At 39.9% G+C, this 27,860-nt stretch overlaps 1 protein-coding gene across 1 annotated transcript in view; it reads left to right on the plus strand.

Moving 5' to 3' along the window:
* The window catches only part of ddb1 (damage-specific DNA binding protein 1), a 52,181-nt gene that overhangs the window by 18,071 nt on the left and 6,250 nt on the right, over nucleotides 1-27,860 (plus strand). The window contains exons 13-24 of the mRNA XM_078267572.1: nucleotides 3,880-4,058; nucleotides 6,907-7,070; nucleotides 8,459-8,566; nucleotides 9,787-9,994; nucleotides 11,235-11,330; nucleotides 11,781-11,892; nucleotides 13,185-13,308; nucleotides 15,562-15,726; nucleotides 16,245-16,339; nucleotides 19,927-20,097; nucleotides 23,713-23,822; nucleotides 24,613-24,782. Coding sequence (XP_078123698.1) covers nucleotides 3,880-4,058; nucleotides 6,907-7,070; nucleotides 8,459-8,566; nucleotides 9,787-9,994; nucleotides 11,235-11,330; nucleotides 11,781-11,892; nucleotides 13,185-13,308; nucleotides 15,562-15,726; nucleotides 16,245-16,339; nucleotides 19,927-20,097; nucleotides 23,713-23,822; nucleotides 24,613-24,782 — 1,702 coding nt within the window. The remainder of the gene's footprint in view (nucleotides 1-3,879; nucleotides 4,059-6,906; nucleotides 7,071-8,458; nucleotides 8,567-9,786; nucleotides 9,995-11,234; nucleotides 11,331-11,780; nucleotides 11,893-13,184; nucleotides 13,309-15,561; nucleotides 15,727-16,244; nucleotides 16,340-19,926; nucleotides 20,098-23,712; nucleotides 23,823-24,612; nucleotides 24,783-27,860) is intronic.

Below are 27,860 nucleotides of genomic sequence, written 5' to 3' on the forward strand. Positions count from 1 at the left end.
GGGTCGCCGGTTAGGGCTGGGACAATATTGTCCCGATTCGATTCTTTCACAATACATGTGCGCTGATTTGATTTTGTTTTTACGATTTTCATTTATTGCGGTTGTGGAAGTATTACGATTCGATAGTATTGAGTATTGCGATTTGCTTTTCCTTCTTTAACAAAAACAAAAGTTGAGTAACACACAATATACCATGAGACCTTTCTAAAAAAAAAAAAGTAATTGTTTTCTAAAAAAGAATGCACATCACATAGTGACATTTATTTCATTTGTAAAGAAGTACATAGCATGTCTTTTCAGCTTTTTCTACTTTCTCATGCTTTCTGGCAAAGACAGAGTCATTTCAAATGATTGATGTTGATAGTTGCACTTAAACTGGCTGTAGAGTTGCGTTTTTACTTTGGCCTTCAATGGTTTTATCAAAAATGACACCGTGGTGGACATGGTTGGGTCACTCAAATGAATGAATGGACTGGAAGCAGGAACAGAGAGACCGCCAATTTTCAGCAACATTGTTACATGAAAGGGTTGCTCAAAGTGCTAAACCCAATAAGAATGAATGCGTGACTCTACAGTTCTTTGCTGCTTTTAGCCTTTTTTTTTTTAGCTCATTAATTTGTTCCTCCATCCCACACATAGACTGTGTGATTGTATGTATTGATTTAGCTTTGCTGCTCTAATTAACCCTGCAATACAAAACTGTAGGCAGCATATCCAACAAGCCATACCTGCCCAGCACCAAATTGCAAAAATCTAAATAAGCGCTCTGTAAACAATGCTGAGCATCTAGAAGGACCCAGATATTCTTCTCAGGGGGAGTTGGAGACCAAGCCAGAGCTAAAAGACCAATGGATACAGGATTTAACAGTTGGCCATAAACACAACTCCAAAGTGATAGTTGTGTTGCCTGCACACCAACATACAGTAGTTTGCTTTGAAGGATTTGTTCTTCGGTCACACATTTCTTTATGAAGTATTAGGGATGGCAGTGTTGGCCAGTTGGTTCCTGAGGATGAATCCTAATGCCCAGTTAAGACTAAAGATTCGTGATGAGACAAAACCCTTTTAGAGCTTCGCAGGGAAAAGTTGCAGCAGTCTGAACTGGCCCGTCTCAGCTCGACTCAAGCCGCCTGATAGTGGCGCCTGCGACTCAGCTTGTCAAGTCGCAGAGGTCGGCTTCAGAACGTGAGGGACATCACCAACAGCCAATAGAGAAGTCAGCTTGTAAAGTCAGCTACAAACTATAGAAATAAAATGATCAATAATACATTTTATTTTTGTTGCGAACTGTCAACTGGTGGAAATGGCCGTGTTTTAGACAGTCTCGACGACCGCCCGCGAGCATAGGGGTCGAGCAAGCTAGAGTGTGACTGAAGAGAGCGAGCTGCAAACAAAGCAGTGACTCAGAGAAATAAAACTTTTCGCCGATTCATCACTAGAAATGCAATTGTAGCAAGCATCTCACTATCACTACCGTTATCCACATTCATATTTAGACGCTACAAAAAAAAGCCTGAAAGTTGGAAATAGACAGAAGTACAAAGAGTCGTTGCTATGAAGATGATCCACCGTCTCGTCTCGCCACATTTGGTGTGAACTGGCAGGTTTCAACTCGTCTCGTCGTGAATCTTTGGTCTGAACAGGGCTTAATGATTTTGGGGATCCCCTCACTTTTGCACCACTATGAGATGATATTTTAGTTTTTTTAGTGCAACGTCTCTTGGACGAATTGCCATGGACTAATTACTATTTACTTTGGTGATCCCCCTGACTTGTTTTCATAGTGCTAATTGGCAAATGTGAACATGCTAAACTAGCTGCGGGATAACATTAGACTCTACTAAACTACATGGTAAACATAATACCTGCTAAACGTTATGTTAGCAGTAGGGCGGCACGATATGAGGAAAATGTCAAATTGCGATTATTTTGACTGATGTTGCGATTGTGATATGATTCACGATATTGGAGGGAATGATCAATTTTTTGGATCATTTTCATTGAAACACAAATAAAAATGTACTATAGTCATGTAGTGTGATTTTTTTTTTTTTTTTTATTTTTTTATCAGTAATGTGGATATAATAACTAAGTGGGTAAAAGCAAATGATAGAACAGTTACAACAGTCTGGTGAGTTCAGAAAATGACATCACTTTGCTGTAATGCAGCCTTTAAAACCAGGAAAAGACAACACTTATGCCATATTACGATATCCAAAATCTAAGACAATATCTAGTCTCATATCACGATATCGATATAATATAGATGTATTGCCCAGCTCTACCTGCTGCATTTGTTACCAAAGTTTCTTTGTCTTTGCTTCTTCAATGCTCTATGGCGCTCCCCATCACATTATTCAGTGTTTCCCACACATAGACTAATGTGCGGCAGTGTGCCACACTATCGACACCTGCCGCCGCACATTGAGTTTCATTATTCACAGCGTCTGTCTCCATAAAGGAGAGAAGACGGCTGGCGAAATTCACAAGTGGTATCTATCTCCTGAACACCTTTACACTATGAATTTCTATAGTTAATCGCGATTAATCGCATATTTTATCACATGATTAAAATTCTATTATTTTGCATTTCAGAACTGTTTTTAAGTACATATTAACAATGGAAAGCAATTCTTACCAGTGTATCTTGATTGGGAATCAAATGAATGCAAAGAAAATGACTTTATGAACTTGATTTTAAGATTTGTATTTGTTTATTATATATTTAATCTAGTCACACATTTGAATCTAGAGTCAATATTATTATTATTATTATTATTATTATATATATAGGGTATTGTTTGGTTTGGATACCGGTGCTAAAGCGGTACTTTTAAAAGCAGTACCGGTGCCTTAACGGTGCCGATACTTTTTAAGAAAGTTAAAAAAAAAAGAAAAAAGAAGGGTACTAAACAGATGGCGACATTAAAGAACGGCTTGTTTATTGCTAAGGCCATATCGTCAAAATTAAATAATGTAATCACTATAACAATAACTTATTTCACTAGTAAATAGCTGTTGAATGACAAAAACAACCACCAGATGGGAAAAGGGCATTTAACAACAACTTTGAATGCACCAGAAGCCTGTAAATTACCAGTTTCATGAACGCACCGTCTGTGTTTTTCCGACAACAGCAGCTGCAGATTGTTACATCCCGTTGTTGAATCCTCTACAGTGAAATACAGACACACTTTACACCGTTTAGCGTTAGCTGTCAGCATTGTAACTGTGTTTTATCCAGCTTCTAGCTAGCGGTAGGCTAACGTTAGCTGCTGTCGAGTATAATGTTAACTAGCGTCACGTGCAGCAATGTTTCTGTTGCCTGTAACGTCTGTTTCAGAGCATCAGAGAGAAGTGCAGACATATCAGTGGCACCAGAATGAGGCACAGAAATCCGTGTTGCTATTCTGCAGCAGCAGGATGTGTTACGAGGAAGTACGGCGAAATAGTAGCCTGTTAGGCACGACGCATTTCATTTTCTCTTAAACGTCTGTAGTATCTCCATCAGAATTGCTGAGAGTGTTTGTTTTCAAACATCTCGGGACTCAAGGAACTGATACATGCACCTTATGTTAAATAACCCAAGACGATTAAATGGAAAGTAATTTATCTTCCCTCAACCATCAAAAATACAGTCTCATCACATTTGTAAATTGTAGAAAAGTTCTCTTTGCAATTAATCATTTCTTTTCAGTCACTGGAAAAAAAAAAAGTGCAGTAACAAACATGGCACATCACCACATGTATAAACAACGAGATTTGCTTTGAAGGGGCTTCACATTTAGGCTCCCGGGCTCCACAGCATCCTTCCTGTCACTTCCCAGAAATACTGTGCAAAATAACATTTTAAAAGGGAAACACTCTGTGTGCCTGCAGATCACGTCGGGCTCTGTGCGCCTGGTGCTCCAGGAGAGCAAGGCATTAGTGAGTGAATGGAAGGAGCCACAGGGCAGGAACATCAGCGTGGCTGCCTGTAACCACACTCAGGTGGTGCTCGCCGTGGGCCGAGCCCTCTACTACCTGCAGATCCTGGCTGGAGAGCTCAAACAGATCAGGTAGGACGTGGATACAGACACGAGGGATACACCCATTGTCAGTTTACTGATATTCAGGCGGTATTTGACATGCACCTTACCTCCTCTACTACAAACACAGCTGGATCACTGCCATGCTATTAGCACTTTGAATCATACCTAGAGCTGCTTCTTTGTAATATCTACACTACATTATATATACATCTACTGCATATTCCTACATTCCTGAATGTCTGGAGATCTGCTGGTATGACATTACAAAAAGATCAACATCTACCACATGCTTTAAAGGAATCGCTTGACATTTTGGGAAATACAATGATTCACTTTCTTGGTGAGAGTTAGATAAGAAGATTGAGACCAGCAGCCAGTAACCCTATACTCACATACCCTACATATTTACCGTACAGACACAAGAGTGGTATCGGCCGTCTTATCTAAGTCTTGGCAGGAAGGTGAATAAGCCTATTCCCCAAAATGTCAAACAATTCATATAAACCCTGTCGTGTCTGTCTGTGGGTTTGATGGTGAGACGCCTACAAACTGGGTCAGCTTGCAAATTCAGAAAAGCTTAAGAATAATAATAAAAAAAATCCTTATCAAGATGCCCTTTAGCGTGCCAGTAACTTAATTGTTAGGTAATAAAATCGACGGCAGAGGCTCTTCATCAATCCAAGATTTTGTACTCCAACTTACTATTATTAACAAATTAGTCAAACTAATAGAGTTGTGTGTGTATGTGTGTGTATATATATGTATGTATATATATATATGTGTGTGTGTGTGTATGTGTGTGTATATATATATATATATATATATATATATACACATACATACATACATACATACAAGATTCACACACACTAAATGCACAATGCTGAACTGCTGTTTGGAAGTTGAATTAATCAAAACATTAATTTGCTATTTTCCCAGTAATTTACCAAACTCTGACTCACAGTTACATGTTATTATTTTCCTGCACTATCTTACCGTAATTTTTATTTCTTCTCTTCTGATCTGCGGAAATGTTTGTGATGAGGGATTTGCGTCTCATTTTAAAGTCCAAAGTGAATGTTGCAGTAGAACTGTAGGGTCTCACATTTATCATATTATAGCCAAACAGACAAGTGAAATGTGAGTATTTTGTCCTCCTCGACTTGGATATTTGAATTTGGAACATGCTCATTGGATTTTGGGTTTAGCACTCCACTGAGAATCCCTTTTGTTGAGGTGCAACCTTCCTTTTCCCAATACATTTTATAATATTCTTTCACATTGCTGCTGTGGTTTACCCTCGTGGCCGACTTTGTGCCACTACTGCAATAAAACTGCTTTGAGTCACTATTTTTTTACAGTAGTTTAAAAAAAGTAGAGGATACATTTTTTTTTTTCTTTCAGAGAAAGACACATAGCTTGTAAAAATGTCCACCAGGCCCGCTTGAAGCACAAAGTGTTGAGTGTTCTAACAGAAGGAACAGTGAAAGAGAGTGAAGTGTCTCACCAGAGCTGTGAAATAATGTTTGACCTACATCAATAAGCTGCTGGTTTGCTTTGTGAGTCGCAAAAAAAATCTGTAAATAGTCATAGCTGGATGAAAGGTGTTTACATGGCTGAAATGTAATACAATCAAAGCATAAGTACTCAGCACACCAAACAGCGATTATCCTTACATTTTATTTGCATTATTGAGTAGGCGGGTTTTATTACATTTATTTTTTTAAATTCAATTCAAGTCAAGCTCATTTGTATTATTCCTTGACCTCTTTTTATCATATTAAGCATATGGGCAGTATGGATAAGATCCTTTATTACGGTATATGTAATGGAATACATTTTATATTGCAACATTGATATATTTTATGATATTGTAAATTTTGTCGATGAAATATCCTGGCAGAAATATCTGTTCTTTCCTAATCTAGTGAACACCTGACAAATCAAGACACTTCATATTGATGTAAAAATCCAATATTGCCATAAATTATTCCTAGTCCATAATTTGCAACATTGCCCACAGTGACCTTATACAACCAGATACAGTATGTTAGCCTATGTGATAGCTTTATAAGGATAGCTACCAAAATATGTGACATTAGACACGTTTATACCATCTCACAGTATGTATTGTGATATTGCCACCCTACTCTAAAATACTGTATATTGAGTGATAATGAGATAAATTGAGAATAATCAGTATTCTTATTGATTTTGTATGTAATTCATATCCCAAACAAGCATATGGACTCACGAACTACATTTGAAATGTCGAGGCGTTAGGTGCATTGTAGTAGCGTCATTGTGAACAGAATGGCAAATTGTGAAGTCTTTGCTAATTTTGTGCTGCTTTGACGAGTTAAGACAAATAGCCAGAGTATTAAAGATATGAGTGCTCTGATCAATTTCCCAGAATAACACTGACCTATTGATGGATGCAACCGTTTGTCCAGAAATTGTTCCTAAGACCTGATATTCCTGCACACAACAGAGCTTAAACAAGAAAGAGCAAACATCTGAGGGGCTGTTAATGACCAAAAAGTCCAGCTGTCAACTAATTTGAGACAGATATCTTGTTGCCTGTCACATTGTATGAGATCCCACCACATTTTATATCCACATTTATTTTACCACACTGTATAGGAAAATAATTGTCACCTGGCAACTTAAAACAGCGTGAACTCACAGATGACAATTTGCATTTTACATGAGAGAAACAAATCTGTTTGAGCGTATGCTCTTTGTCACTAACGCATTAATGCCATTAGTCATTGTGTTCCGCTGTGTGGCTAATTTTGTCATGCACAGTCCCCACTCACACATTGTGGGGGGCAGCTTGCTGCTGTTTGTCTTACAAACTTTACACCTTCCTTAGTACCACGGAGATGGAGCACGAGGTGGCCTGCCTGGACATCACACCTCTGGGGGAGGGTGGCGGTGAGTCACCGCTCTGCGCTGTGGGACTCTGGACCGACATCTCAGCCCGTGTGCTCAAACTGCCCTGCTTTACAGCCCTGCACAAGGAAATGCTCGGCGGAGGTAAGAGAAAAGAGGGGCAGGGTGCAACTGACAGGAGAGAAGATAAGCTGTCACTGACTTGTGGAGAGAGATGGGTGCACACGCATAATGTCACGTCAAGTGGAGTTTTTATTTTTTATTTTAAACCCAATAGCGCATACGATGCCTCAATGGGTTTCACAGATACACAAAAGCTGACTTGAATTAAAGGTACTCTAAGCGATGTTGTGTGACGTTACTTCTTGTTGACGTTCGAAGTATTTTCAAACAAAGCGAGGCTAGCTCGCCCCTCCGTCCTCCTCATCCCGTCCCCTCTCCTTCCCTTCCGTGCTTCCGGGTTTTTGTGCCGCTTAAACAAACGTGTTTTTAGCGAGGTTTAGAGGCGAGGATACGCAGATTTTGTTACCTCTTGGAGTCGACAGAACGACAGGATGAAAGTCCAAGGAATGGGTCTAGAATGTAGTAGTAGCTAAAATGGATTGTATCTCCAGTTTCATTAATAGATGTAAATGGCATCTCCCATTAAGTACTTCCTTTTTTTAGTACTTGAACATTAACTGTGCTGCAAACCCAAGTGCATTTCGTGCAGCGATTTTCTAAACGCATTTAGAAAGTATTTAAACTTAGAATGTTTCAATATGCAGGAGAGGACTTGACTACTTCTTTGGTTAAACTTATCAAAAAGTCAGCAGTCACTGGAGACAAAGTTTCATAACGTGGTAAACCGGCACAAGCAGGACTCTTACATTCCAATTAGAATGCTTCAGCCATGAAGAATAATTCCACACTCTTTCCCGCAGTGTCACACTTTATTTTCCATGTGTGTGTTTGATTGACAGCTGCTCAATGCACAAACTCTAAAAAAGAAACTGTTCTCTCTCGCTGACTCCCCTAACAAGGACAGTCTGACTGCAGACTAAGTTATGAACAGGACATTTTCAAATTCAAAGCTTATGTGCTGTTCTAATTGCTGATATGTTCAGCTCTGTCTTTGGAAGCAGTGCATTTCAACACTGCAACATTGTACAGTTGCATTTAAGCTGTAAGTGTTTTTACATTAATTATTTTTACATTGTTTTTTTGTGTCTTCTATGTATTTTTAAATTAAACACAGCCCTGTTTTTTAACATTCTGGCCCACTAACTTAAAATAGTTGATGTACATTACCATGGAAACATGCAACCTCTGAAGTAGCCACACTGTGCAGACTTTTTTTTTAACATTGCTGCTTTGTGAGTCATCCAACAAGCATTTAATCACAGCCAATTCTGTTTTTATGTAATGGCTTACAGTCAGTGTTTGGTAAACGGAAAAGACAAGACTTTATATTTACCTTGCAGCATTCAAAAGTAATTTGTGTTGTGTTCATCCATGAAATTGTGAAATCATTTGTCTGTGTGTGTCCTCAGAGATCATCCCTCGCTCCATCCTAATGACCACCTTCGAAGGCAGCTACTACCTGCTGTGTGCGCTGGGAGACGGAGCGCTCTTCTACTTTGGTCTGGACCTGCAGACTGGTAGGTCTTTCACACCAAACATCACTACAACTGTTAGAGGAGAGCTTCTCAGACTGACCAGGGCCTCCAGGCAGGACCACAGGCAGCTGTCTGAAAACATTTTTAGAATATAATTGCATGGAGAATTGCATAACTGCCAAGCCAGCACTATATTTGTGTGTAATGGCGGAGAAATTTGTGAGCCAACATTTGCTTATTCACACATCCAGCTGTTACGGAGCATTATTCTCCTTCATGTGGAGTGGTGATTGTAGCCCCCTGGCGAATGTTAAGCCAGTGTTCACTCTTTTTTTTTTAGCTCTGTTTTTGGTCTTGTATTGCTGGTCAAGATGGAAGCAGCAGAGGCTGACGTCCTGACTTTTAGTCAGTGGGTCAAGACCCGAAAAATGCATGGTCCTACAATTTCTATGATAAAGCTTAAAAGTGCCTTTTGTTGGAGTCCACTCCCCCCTTTTGTGTTGAGGTCTCGCTGTTAAAAATGTTTAGTCGCCAAGCGCGAGACAAGGGATTACATTTCAAGTAATACAAAAACAGTAAATCAAGAGCCACAGAAAACGATGCAACCTTTATCAGGCTATATGTTCCAACAATCTGTGGATTTTAAAGCTATTTTTATTCTAGTACTTATATAATTGAACTAAATCCACAAATCAATTATGAAAATAGTATCAGAATAATTATACGTTAACTGACCGGTGCCATGGAAGTGAAGGAAACCCCTGAACAAACAGTGATAAGAAACCTGGATGTTATTATCATGTACACAGGACTATGAGTATAATCAGTTTATTCTATGTTCTGAATTTGATTAACTAGAATACTAGTGCGCATATAAATGTCCTCATTAATTTGGCTTTGATCAGCTCATAGTCATAACATATGTAGTGTACGGTGTTCAGAAAGGACAAAATACAAGAGTATCAAAAGCTAAAGCCTCTGCAATCTATGCATACTACTACTAGGACTATTAGTTGTTCACAAATTAAAGGAAAAACCTGAATAAATGAGTGGAGAAACAAAGAAGGCGGATGCTTCCATGCGGGGCTCAGGGCCTCACTGAATTGTTTTATGAGCATAAAAAATGGAGATGGATATCCTGCACACAAGGACGAACTTTATTGGCTCAAGGCGCTTGGCAAGTGAGTCCAAACAACGATTGGTACACCGACCTTTCAAACTGAAATTACACGTGTGTTCCCATCCTTCCTTCCCTCCCCCAGGCGCCCTGAGCGAGCGTAAGAAGGTCACGCTCGGCACTCAGCCCACCGTGCTGAGGACCTTCAGGTCCCTGTCCACTTCCAACGTCTTCGCCTGCTCCGACCGACCCACTGTCATCTACTCCTCCAACCACAAGCTGGTCTTCTCCAACGTCAACCTCAAGGAGGTCAACTATATGTGCCCACTCAACTCGGAGGGTTATCCCGACAGGTCAGCAGCAGAACCTTTACAAATCGAGTTTTTTTAACAGTTCATTGGAAACTGTTGTTGTCTTCTCTTTCCTCTGTGCTTTTGAAGAGTTCATAAACTCCACTTTCTCTTGTTGTGATCATTGAGCGGACACAAAGTTGGCTCCAATGTGTTCTCTGCAGTGGTGGAAGTATTCAGATCCTTTACTTAAACCTACATTGTGTAATTTTTTTTGAGTTGATTCTTAGCAAAAAACCCTTTTGTTCTTTCACAAATATGTGCTCATTCATGTGTAATTACTTCCAACTAATCAAAGTATTCCCGTAAGCATAGAATCTGACATTCAGAATCATTCAGAATACATACGAGCGACTCGCTCGAATGACGGCAGCCATGTAGCGCCTCCATCTTTAAAATACCGTAGCCAAAGAGGGACATACCTCCGCATTTCGCACTTTTAGACTCAGTGGCACCGCGACGAATGCCAGCCGGGAGGGAAAAAGAGAATTAAAACGACAACGCGACAGGCTAAGCAACCAGACCAAAGTTAATATTGGAGTGGCTAGAACAGCTGCGTGGAAACGATGGAGAGAGCTAATTTCGGGTTCGGCCAGCGTAGGAGGAAGGGCTAGAAAGTAATATTCAGTTGGTTGTCATATACAATTTTACCGCTAGATGGGATAAATTCTTACACAATGTAGCTTTAAGTAAAAGTACTAACACCACACTGTAAAAATACTCTGTTACAAGTAAAAATACTGCATTGAAAATGTTATTTTAAAGTATTTAAGTATCATCAGGAAAATGTTCTTCAAGTATTAAAAGAACGAAGAAAGAGAACTGGAAACGATCAAAACAGTTCTGTCAGTCAACAAAGTGTTTAATGGTCTAATCATTTCAGCTCTACTTGTAGGCCGTTATATTGTTGGGTAGTTTAATTTATAATAAAACATTGTGTTTCATCAACTACATGTGTTTGGTGTGCAAACATCTTAATTTATAAAGTAACTAAAACTGTCAGATAAATGTAGCGGAGTAGAAGTATGAGTGGCATGAAAAGAAAAGACTCAGGTCAGGTACAAGTACCTCAAATGTGTACTTAAGTACAGTATTTGAGTAAATGTACTTGGTTACAATCCACCACTGGTTCTCTGTTGACTACAGAAATGCATACAGTCAACCTTAGTTTTGATTTGTAGGAAGTGGGTGTATTCCTTGTTGTTTCCCCTTTACTAATGCTGCACCTCGTTATTGTTTACAGTCTGGCTCTGGCCAACAACAGCACTCTGACCATCGGTACCATCGACGAGATTCAGAAACTCCACATTCGCACCGTTCCCCTCTATGAGTCTCCCAGGTCAGTCCTCAAATGGAACATTTCAGATCCATCATCTTTACAAATATGCTGTGTGTTCCTAATGTTTGCACTGACTTTGCCTGTTTGCTCTAATTCAAGCTACACTCTCCTGTCGGGTTTTGTTATACAGCTGCAGAATATGTTTTTGTTCTCTCCTTTGTGCTCAAACATTTAAATAACAACTATGACTCAAGGTTGTTAAATCAATTATTAAAAGTTGACTGTTGTGTTATCCAGTCAGAAAACAGAAAGCAGTCTCCCAGGCCTCCTATTTTTGTTTAGCTTACCCTTGCTTGCTCTTTTCGTGTTTACCAGTGAGCGTCTCCTCTTTGCCTTGTCTCACTCTCCTTGTCTCTCTCTCTCTCTCTCTCTCTCTCTCTCTCTCTCTCTCTCTCTCTCTCTCTCTCTCTCTCTCTGTCCCCCCCCTCCCTGTGTTAACCCCCCCACCAGGCGGATCTGTTACCAAGAGGTTTCCCAGTGTTTCGGGGTTCTATCCAGCAGGGTGGAGATTCAGGATGTGAGCGGCACCACATCTGCTGTGCGCCCCAGTGCCAGCACTCAGGTACTGTGGCTCTGTGTGATGTTCAGCTAATAAACACCCAAGGGCTGTTTGTTTTGCACTCTTATCTAACCAGGTGCGCTGACTAAGAACATTATTTATAACGTGAGACTGGGAGCTTGTCAGGACAACAAATGTTAAACCAGGATTTAAATCGTAATGTTGTTGCGTTATGATTTGATTAATTTACCTTTACAGTCTAAGAATTGTAATCGTAGCGTTACCTGCAGGTTTTTCTCTCCAATTTTTTTGTTGATAATTTGCCACTTTTAAAATATCTGTTCGAAAAACTGCAATTATAACCACAATTCATCAAAATATATTCTCCATTTTTGGTTTGATCGCCGCTGCAGAGACATGTAGTTAGTAAGAATGGAGACAGTAGGCCTTTTTGTAAGTGAACTGTACCAGTACCGATGCCTGGGCTTTGTGTATCCGTCGATACCCAGATACCGATCCCATTCCGTTGTTGAATTAATAATAAACTGTATACCTTCCACCTTATACCTTCCTTCCACCATGTGGAAGAGACTAAAGGCACCAGACTTTCCTAACTGAACATTACTTTCCTAAATAAGACACAATAACATAGATGTAATCTGGATTGACTTCTTATTTATTTGTACACTCAACTCTTCCAGCATGCGACACACGTGCGACAGCGAGAAAAAGAAAAAAAACCAACAAAACTGGATCGGCCCGTGGATCTGTTAATTTTTCCGATCCCCGATGCAGCTATTTTGTCAATATCGGGACCGATATCTGATCTTAATATCGGATCGGTGCACCCCTACTCTAAATGTAGCTGTTGCAAGAGTTCAAAACAAGTTTAAGCTACATTAAATACAATCGTCTTTTGTTTGATTTGTTGTCAAGGAATACTGACAATGGTGATTCAGCTGCCAAGAAAAAAAAATAGTAGGACCAAGATTTAAAAGAGATTTGTACTTGGAGAGCTAATCAAAACGTCCTTTCAGTCAGATTCACGGTGACGGCATGTGTGGTGTCCACTCAGCCTGGCTCTATAGCTCATGTGTAAGAGGCTCTGGCTCTTACACATGAGCTATAGAGCGTGTTTCTGGTCATCATGTGTAAGAGGCTCTGGCTCTTACACATGATGACCAGAAACACGTTTACCTGATTTTAAATGCTGCACATCTGGTGCTACAGATGGTGCCATCTGGGCTGTTGAGCTCACACAGAAATAGAGATTTGAATAGCTGTATACCCTTTATTAGGTTTCTCTTGTGTCTACATGTCTTCCTGTCCCGTCTCATAAATCTACATCCTTCCAGGCTCTCTCCAGCAGCGTGAGCTCCAGCAAGCTCTTCCCCAGCAGCACTTCTCCCCACGAGACCTCCTTTGGTGAGGAGGTGGAGGTTCACAGCCTGCTAGTCGTGGATCAGCACACCTTTGAAGGTGAGACAGCCGGCTGTACTATAAATTTCCATTTGATCTCACAAAGCTGGTGCTTTCATATGGAGCTTCTGATGGTAAAACATAGTGCTCAGCTTGGAGAGTAACCAGGTCAGTGCAGGAGGCTGATCCTGACGCTCATTCATCGAGCTGTTATATCAGGGTTTCCACAGGGTCTTAAAAAGTCAAAAATGTTAGGCTTTAAAACGTCTTAAATTCGCTGACGTATTGTGTTCTAGGTATTAAATAATTTCCTACGTCCATGTAACGGAGTTCTTTCTTTTACTAGTAAAAATCAGAATTTGCTGGATTGCGACTCCAAATGAGGCGAGCATGCAAATATATTGCAGCCAATCAGCTTTTGTGTTATTGGTGCGAGTCTCTTTTTCGGATTGTACAACAGACCTAAAACAGATTTTATTCTTCAGCTATGGGGAGGTGCAAGTTTAGGGATACTTGGCTTGGGAACGATGGGTGTACGATGTACTGCTGTGAAGGGTCTCCAGCAAACGACAGCCATCAGTCCAGTCCGTTTTGCCAAGTATCTGAAGGCTCCAGCCTGTAATTGTGTGGCTGTCATTTTTTATTTTTTTAATGTTGTGGTATATTTGTCTTAACATTTCATTCAAAACGGTCTTTAAAATGTCTTAAAAAGTCTTACATTTGACTTGGTGAAACCCTGTATATGCTCATATCGGATCCTAAAATAGGTGTACACTCATTTTACCAATCAAGCTTGTATTTATCAGTTTCAACGTTATCGTCATCTTTAATTATATCTTGTCTCCTAAATAAATAGTATTCTTTTACACTTGGTGTTGAGAAAGGTGCCTCGTGAACTGTTTTTGTTATTATTACTCATTATCAATAGATTTGCTATTATTACTCAATATCCAACACACACACACACACACACACTCTCTCTTTATAGAATAACCTGATGATTGAACATGTTGGGCGTCATGCCAGTTTTTTTTTTTTTTGCTCCATTCTGTTTTGCAATGCAAATTTCGCTGCGCCAAGCCTTCCCTTTTTAAAAACCCAAGAGTGACCACACCCGCATACATTAGAGTATATGTTAATGATATGTAAATAAGGGTCTTGTTCAGCACACTGTGTCCACAGCTGACTTCAGTGTATTAATATGTGATCAGATAACTGCTCATTTTAGATGCAAGATTTTCATCGATCTGATGTGGAGACATTCTCATGCAGTGTTGTCGTGTCTTTTAAGTGCACTATAAATCATTGAGTCCATTGATGCATATAACTGCACTGGTACTCTGTTATTTAAGAAGAAATGTGGGGTTCATATACGTAGTGTAATCAGTTATTCAGTTACTGCTACACCACTGAAATCTGGGGTTATTTCTGTTAAGGTTGGCCTCTAATGAGCGCTGCCTGCTCTAGTCACACACCACTTCAATGCCTTGCATTCGGTGGACTCAACATTAGCTGTGTCAAATATGTCTTAATGGATGCATAACTTATCGGCATTTCTTGATGTCATGGAACGTGATCCACTGCATTTGACTAGGTAGAGGTTAAGCCCCAGGTGTTTGGGATAAGAAAAATGGGCAAGACCGGTGATAAAAATGAAAGCTGTCCTCCCTGAAGGTGCACAAAACTAACGGGAGAGTGAGGGAGATGAATACTATAAATACATAATGACTCTGTGCAGCTCTGTATAGGCTAAATACAGCAACTGAAAACCCCTGTCTTTGCACTATGTATGCGGTACATGGATAATTTCAGTTTATTACATTATATGCATAGACTTGGCCATAATTGTGCTTGCTAAGTTAACTGTAAATGTGGCAAATAATGTTAAAAGGATGTGTAATGGGGCAAGAAAAACGAGCAGTCAGACACTCGTACAAGTTGTAAGTAAACCTCATGTTTACAAACCAAGTTCATGATTCAACTTCCACTTAAACATAGCATACTTGCCAGAGTTGTGTATGCACACAGTTTGTAATGGACATTTTCAGGTGTGCTCACTTGTTTGTGTGTTTTAGATAATCTGGTTAAACTGTATCTGACCACTCATCTTCCCCTTGTTTCATGTTAGCATGTTCCCAGAAAATAACACTCCAGTTGTAATAAACCAGAATCAACTGAATTGAAACTTTTAAAACGTAATACCGACAGTCATGAAAAAAGAACCGATGCATGTAAAATCCTTTTAAAGAGAGATGTATTGTGTTGCTCTCACACTCAGAATCCTAAGGTATTTGTGTTCTGTATCTCTATCAGTCCTCCATGCCCATCAGTTCCTCCCCAGTGAGTACGCTCTCAGCATGGTGTCATGTCGTCTGGGAAAAGACCCGTCAGTGTATTTTATTGTCGGCACCGCCATGGTCTACCCAGAGGAGGCTGAGCCCAAGCAGGGACGCATCATTGTCTTCCACTACACTGACGGTCAGTAGCCAGGCTCTTCCTCAGCATTCTCCGTTTCCAGGAAACAAACACTTTTCTTGTTTGTCGACCTTGTCTTGTCTTCGCATCCAGATCATTTTGCTCTCTTTATCCTTCCCCCGGTTTAATTTTCTCCTCCCTGACCTCTGTCATGTTTGTTTTTTTTCCACTCACGGACACTTTGTCCTACCATGCTCTTGTTTCCCTCCTCACTTAATCATTTTCTTATCACTTCATATCAGACTTTTCTCCTCTCACCACTACTGATTCCCCCCTCATTTTCTTTCATACTCTGTTACTCGTAAGGTGCATTGCTTGCCTTTCATGTGTCCTTCGCTTTTCATTCAACCATCGTCTTTATTGTGAATGTCTCACCCACTCTTCCACTTTTTGCTACATCTCTCACAGTTGTTGAGCGGTTTATATCAGCTTCACAAAAATGGTTTAGGTTGACATTGAGCGTGTAACACTTATAATGTTAACTTCACTCTGACTGACAGACATTGTTCTCTTTCTTGCAGGTAAGCTGCAAACTGTGGCTGAGAAGGAGGTGAAAGGAGCTGTCTATTCTATGGTGGAGTTCAATGGCAAACTGCTGGCCAGCATAAATAGCACAGTAAGTGGTGCTTGATGATGAAGACATACAAAGCACTTGACATTTTGGTGCAAGACTGCACCTGAATTTATGTACAATACGTTTGGAGACTTGCAGGAAGATGTAGCTTGAACATTACCTTTGCTTCATGTACACTTTGTAATAAGTCAAATTGTCAGATTATATTTTTACCTCAGACTCACTGTCAAAAAGACTCAGGCCCTAAGACGGTGCTGACCAAGTGCCTCTCATCTGGCCCAGGGAGTAATACCAGCGTCTCTCAATTCTGCTTCTGTTTTCTGCCCGTATGTCAAGAGAACTGTCAGTTGTAATATGATTGTGTTTAAATCGGAGGTCGAGATATATATATATATATATATATATATATATATATATATATATATATATATATATATATATATATATATATATACTGTAATACACACACTGTACACACTCTACAGTTGCTAAAGCCCAGTTTCTCTATTGGGAGGCTATCACTAAATTCCTTGTTTACCCCTAACAGCAACATCAAAAGAAAAACTAGAAAACATTTTCTTCATAAAATATGATCCAGTTTCACCAAAATCAGTGGTTGTGCCATAAGGGCCATGCACTTCTCCCGAGAGCTAGCACCCAACCAACCAGTTAGATAGAGCGAGAACTTTGCGCGAGTAACATAAGCATCATTCTCCCTTTTACAAGTAAGAGTATCATCAACATGATTTGAAGCCGTCATTTTAAGATAAAAAAAAAAAAAGTTACATAATGTCGCTTTAAAAGTTATGAAAATGACGAGACCAAGAATCTGACCAATCATTTGATGCTGTTGTTTGATGAAAGTATTGAGGTTTGATACCTAGCCATAGGTATCAGTAGGACCGTTTCATACAGTCTGGACGGGGTTCATTTTAAACAAGTTCAGATTATGTATTATGTTTTTCTCAGTTATTTCCAACATTTGTCTAGATCAGAAAACATTTTGGTCCAGAAGACCTTAACTATGTTCAGTTGAACACCTCACTTGTTTATTTTCACCAGCAAGTCAACCTCTGGATGAGATTTACTTTCCTTTTTCTTTGATTTGTTTAAGAAGCTTGTGATCGGTTCAGGAAGATTTTAAAGTGCAATATCTAAATAGATTCATCCCATATGGATTTCTCTGTGAAATCACTTGACATACAGTGAGAAAGAAACCGCTTGGACTTTAAAGAATTTGAGTTTTTTTTAAATTATTTATTCAATTATTATTTGAATTATTTAATTACTTGAGTAATATTTAAAAATGGCTTTTATTGACTTAACCTTGCATTTCTGGGTTTAACTACATCAAAGTTTAATCAGTTTCACTCATCTCATTTCAAACATCAGTCCCAAACTATGGTGTATTTTATGTTGTGTTCCCTGCATCAGAGAGCAAATGTTTGCCTCTAAACTCACTATTACACACCAAATGTAAACCGTCCTTGAGGACTAATTCATCATTTTCCCCTTTGACAGCAGCCTCAGCAGAACACAATACAACTTAGTTACAAGATCTGACTTTAGCGGCCTGAGAAATGCCTTCTTAAATTACTTTTTTAATAATTTCATCAACTGGACAACTGGGGTGTTATTCTCCCTTCCTCTGACATTTTCTTGGCTGGTGGTTATGGTTAACTCTTCATCACTGTCACTTGCAAGAACTTTATATTTATGTCAGTACCCCTTAATATGACGGTTGTGAAATGTTTTTTTTCTTCTTCTGTAAAATCCCTAGCTGGAGTACAAATAGATGAAGTTTTACACAACAACGTCATTTCCAGCCAAAGTTGCTGCTTTAGATTTCACAAGTCTGTTTGACTCTTCTAAAAATTGGCTGATGAAATCCACTGTATTCATTTCAGTTAGGGAGTGACAATAATTTAACAAGGCCACATTATTAAATATATTTGCTATGTAAACTAAATGTAGATGTACATGCCTATATAAAAGAAATATTTGATTTTCCTTTTGCCAAGTATTTGATGAGAAGATCAGTGCCCCTCATCATAATAACTGGAACGGGGGGGGGGAGAGACACAGCTAGCCTGGCTCTGTCCAAAGCTAAGTAAAAGCAGCCGTCCCACTGAGCCAGACAGCAGCTACACAACACAAGAGCCACAGACACTGAACAACAACCCACATTAGCTTTCCTAATCTAAGCTACTTCTCCATATCTAACTTACAAACATGAACACACGTCTTGTCCTTCACCTTAGCTTGTTCAACGAGCACATTAAACAGCACGTAAACATACCCGCAAATATCGGAGCAAAAACAATACAGCTTTTTTGTTTTCCTTTTTTAGATAACAGGGATAAGGATTTCTTCGTGGCAACCAACACAATTTAAAAAAAACGTAATAATAATTAAATGCCGGTCACTGGATGAGGTAGATTGATAGCCTGACAAGCCAGACCCACATCAAGATGTTGGGTCTGAGAACTTCCCATTGGCAGGGCTCAATCCGAGGGGCGGGATAAACGGTTGTCTTTCAAATTCCCTCTGCACTCATAGCCAACCAGAGCAGCGCTAATTGATAGATTAAACTTTTGCCGTATCTGGTCGTCAAAATTCCGAACACATCTTCCTTTTTTAAGAATGACTTCAGTGCTTAACTCCAAGTCTTCCAGAGTCGCAGCAGCCATCTTCTTTGTTTTCAAGTAGCAGGGAATTCACGCAGAACCGTCGCAACTCTGCTGTCCTTATGTTAAGCTCGCCCACCGACTCTATACACAATGTGATTGGCCTGGCCACAGTTTGGTTTTTCTGGCTCGCAAGCCAACGGAGAGTTGCTAGACTGACCCTGGCTGTTATTATTACATTTGCTGCCGCTAGGGTGCGTCTAGATTTCTAGGCTAGTAGATTTATATTTATATTGATATAGTCAGTGAAATTAGGAGGATTTGTTCCCTCTTTTTTTACTTGTTAAAAAAACCAATTTATTCTGTGCAGCATCATTCATGCAAAGATTCAGCCTAAAGTGCTTCACATTAAAAGGAGGAAAATGAAGAAACAAAGTTAAACAGAGTGTTAGAACAAAGAAAAATGGACACAAAAGTAAACAGGGAAATGATAAAGGGTTTAAAAAAAAAAACACTGGGGGGGGAGTGGTAACAAAATCAAAGAATAAAAATGTGAAAGCCATGTGAAGAAAGTATAACATATGAGAAGCTACATTAACCATGCCATTATTTCAAACCATGCTGAGCTCTGATCTCTGGCAGTAGCCAAACCTTTGATGCCATAGTACCTTCTTGGAGGTGTTCTCAACATCACTCATCATCAAGGGAACGGTAATTAGATCCAAAGACACTCCTCCATCCCTCACCTCAAAACCATTTAGAAGGTGCAGATCGTGTTAATGGTGGGTGTAATTAGCCGTTAACCGATCATGTAATGTGGCAGCGAATAACGCACACCGCTAATCAACACTTACTGAGGCACATCATATTCAGAGTGATGGCAACGTTGAGCTAAAATGTCAGCCAGTTCATCAAATACTGCTGGAGCTCATTGCCGATCCTCTACCTTTTTGGCAGCTTGTATGACAACAAAGGATTACTCAGCATGATTGTATGTTTCAGGTCCGTCTGTACGAGTGGACGGCTGAGAAGGAACTGAGGACCGAGTGTAACCACTACAACAATATCATGGCTCTTTACTTGAAGACCAAAGGAGATTTCATCCTGGTGGGAGACCTGATGAGGTCTGTCCTGCTGCTGGCGTACAAACCCATGGAAGGCAACTTTGAAGAGGTGAGAACGCTTTTGAGAAAATAACATAAGAACTCTAAAGGGCAAACTAGTTTAGGATTGTATGTGGTTGTACTAAAAGAGTATGAATCAGGGGGGGCGCGACGCTGTCACTGACCCGTGGCTTGCAGCTAGGATTGGGCATCGAGAACCGATTCCTACTTGGAATCGTTTAAAAAAAAATTACAATTCCAGTAGAATCGTTTCTTTATTGGAATCATTTAGAGGATTTGGTTTCAAATCCGATCATCGCTTCCCAATTTAATATGCACAAGTTCTGGTTTCCTTGGCGGCCAGGCGCTTGTTATGTTGAAGCCTTGGAGCACAGTAAGCAGTCTGGCTTTATTTTACATCGAAAAGGCCCTGTAAAACTGCAAACCACCATTGAGTCAAAATAAAACTTTCCTCTTATTTGTGAAAATAGGCAAGTGACCCGTTTCCACCCCTCAAAGAATCGGAATCGAGAATCGATAAGAACCGGAATTGAAAGGAAGAATCAAGCAATTGGAATCAGAATTGTTAAAATCCAAATTATGCCCAACCCTACTTGCAGCTATGCAGTTCCTGTTGCCATAACATATCTTAAAGGGGCGCTATGCAGTTTTGGCATTTTCTCGCTTTGTGCTCGCAGGTTTCTCTATAGAGCTCCCCCTACACCTTCGGAATAGATATTTGGCAACACTGTTGTAAAAACTCCTTGGCGACTCTCCCCCCTCCCATCTTCTCCCTCTGGTCGTGTGCATTTGTTTTCAAAGAAACCGGCGAACGCACGGAGCCATGTCCACTGAGTTAGACAGCTAGTAAGCTAGCGAGTAAGCCCGTAACAGACAGCGATCGTAATAAAAACCTTTACAGACAATAGCAAACATCCTGAGGTCACAAAAACAAGAAATACAAAGATTAAACAGATTTTATCCCAAAGATACGTACAAGTGCAACAGCAAGAACACCAGGTCAGCATCGGATTAGCAGGCTTCCGTTTGTCTCAGTTCTCGCCATTCTGAAAACGCAGCTTTGATGTTTACTCGTGTCTGACTCGGTCAGTCTGCCGCTTCCTCTTTCTCTGTTCCTCCGACAATGCTGTCTGCTTCTTTTTTTGCCGGCTCAGCCATGACGATAGTGTGAAAAACTCCATCGCTACCTTGTTCTTATAGCTAGCCGGTTCCTAAATGTGTGCAGTGCCGTAAAGCAATTCGTTACATCTCGAGACCTGATATCATGCGATACTTCCTGACGCTGAGGCCGGCGGCCCAAAGTTGCAAGGGTGGATTTTCCGCTCACAGGCGCTAGGGGGAAGCGAGACGGCCACCATTCAACTAAAACAAAAAAGTCATATAACCATTCCAATGACTTCGAAGCCGTTCAGTTACGTTAAATTAAGCTAAAAAAGCTGCATAGTTCGCCCTTTTAATTTGTAAGAACAGCCACTTTTAAACCTTGATTCAGTCCTCACTATCCTGTACCTGGTGCTCCTTTTAATGTAGCTTCTTTTGTGTATTGTGTTTTTATGTAAACATGTTTAAATGTATCCTGTCCGGATGTGAGATGATGTGTTTTAATGTACCCTTTGTATTAGCAATTTTGCACATGCAAACCAACGACAATTGTCTGCCTTTTTGTCCTGCAAAAAAAAGTAGACAATTGAGTATTTCCTATTCCGTTCTTTTAAACACAAATCTGGGTTGAGGTTGGTGTCAGTTTATCCACACTTGCATGTTTTAACGTCTCTTTGGTGTATGAATGTTTTCTTTTCTCTTTCTACCAAGCATTCTAGCTGATATATACCTCTCAGCCTTTTGAAGAATGGAGTGTTCAAATTGATTTGTGGTAGAAAGATGAAGAGATGTGAGGATGAGTCATGCATACTGTTATGAAGGCATGCTATGGTGCAGTGCTCGGTGTAATAAGTGTGAGAGACTTGAATTTATTCAGAACAGAACAACTTACCTCGAAATGTTAGATTGAAAGTAGTAATTTGTGACTATTGAAAAATCAAATATTTCCTTGAAGCAGCAATAATGAATATTTGTAGATCAGTGGATCGCATAAAAAGTGACAAACCCACAGAATATTGTCACCCAAATCCGTTCCACTCAGCTCTATGGGGAAATTGGAGAATCGTTAGCTTGTTGTTTTGGTTTTCCGGCCCGCAGATTTACTGTTTTGGTTTCCAGAATCAGCAGACAGCTGATTTCCGCTAAAAGTCCACTGTGCACTACCTGCTCAGCACCAAAAGGCAGACAGTCACAGTTAGAGACTAGCTGGTGAACATAGTAAAGCATTTGACTGCTAATAAGCCAGATATTTCCTTCAGGAGTTGGTAGAGACCAAAAACAGAGCTAAAAGAGAGAGTGGATATTCATCCGGTGGTCAAGAACATAACTTCCCAAAATGCTAGATAGCAAGTTTGCAATAACAACTTTATATGGTGATAGTATGTGTTGTGTTTACGACATGTTTCCAGTGCCCCTAAGTGACCAAAAAAGCCAGCTAAAGGATTAGGTTTCTTGCCGAGAGATAGATGAGAATATTGATACCACATCAATATATATATTTAGGTGGCGCTGTCGTATTTTTGTCAGTAATGTAAGGCAATAAGCTACAGTAGTAAAGTTTTTAGTCTTTTTAAATATAACAATACAGAGTAGAGTTGCAACGGTATGAGATTTTCACGATGCGATAACCGTCTCAGAAAATATCCTGGTTTCAAGGTATACGGTATTACACAATTATCATTATCAGTTACAATGACCCTTAAAGTAATGACTTTTTTTTTTTTTTATTGAACAATCTCTATTATAATTGGAACTTGAAACCATTTTAATGGAATTATGTGTAAAAACCTAGACTGGGTAAACCCAGCCCGATCTGCCGGCGATTGGATTTCGCCCCGCAGCTCAGGCTGGAAACCTGTACATTATTCTATCCTGCTTCCGTTACAAATTTGCGGGGACCAATCACAAACTGGCTTATCCACATGGCGCGCTATTGGCGGGTTTAACACGATGACGATAGAGAAGCGACCAAGCAGCTTTTTGTTTACATTCAACAAGCCGGCCACCGAAGCGCAGCACTCCATGGCAGCAACCCGTTGATCACGCCTCTTGTGCAGTAGAAAATACAGAGCCGACTCCCCAGACTAACGTCAATCTTAAAAGATTGAGCCAGACATGTAAAAAGCTGCCTACTGTGAAAATATATAAAATATTTGTTTCAGTATTGTAGATAAGCAAATGTACGTGATATGACAACCGTCAAATTTCATACCATGGTATAGCGGGGTAACACAGTGGTTGAGCATCCATCACATGCATATGCAGGTCTGCATAGATCGAACAGGTGTTCTGGGTGTTTTTTGGTTTTTTTTGTTGCTTTTTTTTTGGCATGTGAGCATCTTCAAGGGTATTTAAAAAGTCTATTGCCCTTATACTGCAACATACAGTATCGTGTTTGTGTTGTGTTTGGATCTCAGCACTTGTGTGCAGTCAGCACTTCCTTGCTCATAGATAATGTATTTACTCGGAGGCAAGAACCTTACTGTTTTTGGCTTAACACATCTGTGTTGTTTACTATTTTTATCCAACACATCTTGCTTTTTTTTTTTAAATTTTTGGTCAGATTGCGCGTGACTTTAATCCTAACTGGATGAGTGCGGTGGAAATCCTGGACGACGACAACTTCCTGGGGGCAGAGAATGCATTCAATCTGTTTGTCTGCCAGAAGGACAGGTGAGGAAAACATCAAATCGTATTGTATATAAATGAAGTGCAGTAAGATTGACTGCACATGAATTTCAACTTCTCCAATAATCACTATAGTCCCCTGAGCTGCTCCTCTCTAGCCAAACTGACAAAATGTTTTTAATTACCTAACAATGTTTTTTCTTCTCTCCACTGAAGTCAACATTGTCATTAGGAGGCTGCTTATTCTACACTGGGTCCCGCAGTGCTTTTTTAGAGCAGCAGCATTGTCGTTGCATTTGTTTTGGAAATTATGAGTCATCTCGCCACTGAGCTTTTAGCCGCTCGGCTTCATTTCCCACTTTACTCATTTTCTATTAGACAAGTGTTGATTTCATGGGAAAGGAAGAAAGATGTGGTCTTAAAGTGAGTGTGTTACATTTATGCCACCACTTATTATCCACCTAATACATCAGGTCAGACCACTCAATGCTTTTGACCTTTATTTTTGTATCACATCTCTTTTTCTGTTGCCATCTCCACTTTTCCTCACCGTTTTATCCATTACTGCACTATCATTCTCTGACCTTTTCCAACACTTCTGATATTTCTGCCCCTCTTGTTTTTCGTTTGCTTAATCGATCATTCTTGCCCTCCAAAGTTTCTGACTTTTCCTTTGACATTTTATTCTTTGTTTTAACACTTTTGTTTGATCGCTCCTCTTTCTATTTGCTCCTATCCTGACCCCTCTACCTCCCACATTATCCTTCCTTTAATGTTTGTAATCCCTCCTTCGCCCCTCTTTGTAATTCTCTCCCACCGTCCTTTCTCCGGTCAGTGCGGCCACCACAGATGAGGAGCGGCAGCACCTGCAGGAGGTGGGGGTCTTTCACCTCGGGGAGTTTGTAAATGTCTTTTGCCACGGCTCGCTGGTGCTGCAGAACCTGGGCGAGAGCTCCACACCCACCCAGGGCTCTGTGCTCTTCGGCACGGTTAACGGCATGATTGGTAGGTGCACGGACAATTTCACAGAAGCATTTACACACACACACCAAAATATTGCTGCAGGTAAAACCCGTGCTCTACTAAATATCAACTTTTCATGAACCACAAAAACATTTTCACTATGTGTTTTTGAAATTTTTTTACCTACTAAAAACCTAATTGTTCAAATGGAATATTTCAACATGTTGCGAATACTTAACTTAGCTCAAAGAGTGGAAATGGCTAGCCTGGCTCCATCAAAAGACAACACACAATCCACCTCCTACCACCTTTTAAAGCTCACTAATAAACATATTTGTGAATTGTTTGTTTAATCTGTATAAAAACCGAAGTGTAAAAACGAGATTTCGGGGTTTTATAGGAATGCTGAATTTTGGGCTATTTCTTGGCTGGAAAGCAATCACTTCCTGGAGTCTCTCCTGGTTACCTGGTAATTGATCAGAGCCAAGAAATAGTCTGGCATGTCACCCTCCATAAATCCTAAATTGTCTTCTTTACACTTTGGTTTTTGTACAGATTGAACAAACAAGATGTAACATGTTAATTAGGCAGGCTGTGGATGCCCAACGGCGGAGTGGCCATGGGCGAGTAATCACTCTATATTTTGATTTATGTAACGAAATATGGGGTGGGTCGCCAGGCACCACAACAATAGAGCCTGGTGTGGAGCAGACTTTTGCGTTTTTAGCCTTTAGACGGGAATGCGACGGTGGAGCGTTTTTAAGATTTCCACTCTGGACTGTGGTTTCACTTTTTTTTGCGTTTTTAAGCCCCAAAAACGCCGTCGCCATCTAAACGAAAGGCACATCTGATAAAATATTTCGTCGTTTTCATGTCGTGTAAACGGGGGCCTGAGATATGACAGTGGTTCAATCTTCTCATCTAACTGTCGGCAAGAAAGCCAATGAGTGTATTTCCCAAAATGTCGAACTGTTCCTTTTAAATTTATTCACTTTTTTTTTTTAATCCAAAAAGGGTTAGTCAAATCACAAAAACAGCCTATGTTTCCAGTATGTCCTTCAGAAACACTGTCCCTGTTCCTCAAGGTAATCCACAGACATCTCTGAGAGCGGTTTGTGTTTTACTTTTGGTAGAAAATAGTTCACAGTTCCCACTGACCAATTTTAACAATGTTTTTATATTTGGTGGTAAATTCCTGTTGGAAAAATTCTCAAGCAAAACGTTACTTTCAGTCAGTAAATTCACATAAGTAAACATCAGCATGAGCATTAAGTTTGAATAGTTTAATAGTTCACCACCAGTTTCCAGTTTTTCCAATAATTAGCTGATACCTCAAACCAATTAGGGAGGACACAAACGTTTGTCAAAACCATTTATACAGCGCTAATGTTTCCATTTCAGAAAGAAAGAAGAAAGAGAGAAGACATCATATTTTTACACCTCATTACTCACATTTGAACACTTGAACTTTCAGGCTGACTATAGAGATTGCAGAGTCAGAGATGAAAAATAGGAAGTGCACATCATTTGGACACAGCAGTAATTTACACATTTCGCTCTCACAGCACAAACAACACAGCACATTATTTCACCTCAACTCCTTCTGCGATTCTTTAAAAAGTCTCTGAGCCACAGATTAGATCCGTTATTGTACATTCCAGTTAAAACCTTCTGCACTAGCCTGCAAACCAAAATGGGGTTCAGTGTGTAAAGAAGAGAAATACCCCTGCTCCTCTTATCGCTCCTCAAGATGCTGTGATATATTAGATGTTCCTGGGATGAAGCTGCAGGCCACACAACTACTCTCCCAACCAACAAGTGGACAAACTTCTAATAAACTTGTTTTTGGTCCCGGACATGGAAATTTGAGGTGAAGCGATGGGAAAATGTCATCTAATGTCAAATAATGTTATCCAAACTTGAAGCTTTATAAAAGGTCTTGCTGCTGGTAAATGTGGTTCTCCAGACACTATAGGTGTTCAGTTGGCTTCATATTTCACTCAGCTGACATCGCCAGACCAAATCGCAAATGCGAGTTAGTCTGGAACCTCTCAGTTAATTTTCGATTTCCAAGGGGCATAGGCCAAAAGGCCTCTGGACGCATTTGCATAGCACCTACAACCAATCAGAACAACGAAACGTGACATAGCGCTGAGCAGCAACAACAACACAGACAGACCACGGTGTGCAGAGATGAGCTGTGATGGAGTAACCTCAGCACGTGTGTTGCTGTTTTTGCCATCAGAAATTTAAAATTGTACTTCAACAGAAAGTTCCACATCAGCTGTGGCCATCTTGGTTGTATTCAAAAAAGCTTCAACGGCGCTACTCTTTACTAAGCCGGGTTTATGCTCGCCTTAGTGTTCCCCGCGTCAGGGTGCCGAGCCAAAAATGACGTCTTCAGATAGATGGGTGGATAGATAGATAAGTCGATCGATCGATCGCAATTGGATAGTCGATCGATCGCAATTGGATAGTCGATCGATCGCAATTGGATAGTCGATCGATCGATCAATCGTTACTGTTACTGTGCTCAGAGTATAATGAAAATCTGTTTAGCAGCTCTTCAGCAGTGGGTAAAAAATTATATTTTTACTTAATATTTTGCGTAAAACCGTGTGTGTGTGGTGTGGTTGGGGACCTTTTGAGCCAAATTTCATCTACAAAGCAGCCCACAACCGCCAATATTCTCTGCCGGGTCATATTTGACCCGTAACACCACATTTGTTACTTTTTTATTTTATATTTTTTTTTTAGAGACATTTACAATTTACTAAAATTCTCACAACAACGTTTGTTGTGTTAGAAAAGCCATGTCTGGGGATATCATGAAGTCTTCTTCCAATAAAAAAAAACTGTAAATTGTATTTTTTTTACATCTGAACTTGTAAACGGGTCAAATTTGACCCTAACACAATATATAAGGGTTAAATCGTCTTTCTAAGCAAAAACATCAAACTAACCAAACATCATTTAGTTCCAGCTTCTCAAATGTGATGTTTTGCTGCTTTTCTCTGTTTTGTATCACTTTTTGAATTAATCATCTCTGTTTTTGACTGTTGGTCAGACAAAACAATTTTTTTTTTTCTTCTTTTTTTTTATAAAAGATGTGAAAAAACA

The sequence above is a fragment of the Sander vitreus genome, chromosome 1 (genome assembly GCF_031162955.1).
Source record: "Sander vitreus isolate 19-12246 chromosome 1, sanVit1, whole genome shotgun sequence".
Taxonomy (NCBI): domain Eukaryota; kingdom Metazoa; phylum Chordata; class Actinopteri; order Perciformes; family Percidae; genus Sander; species Sander vitreus.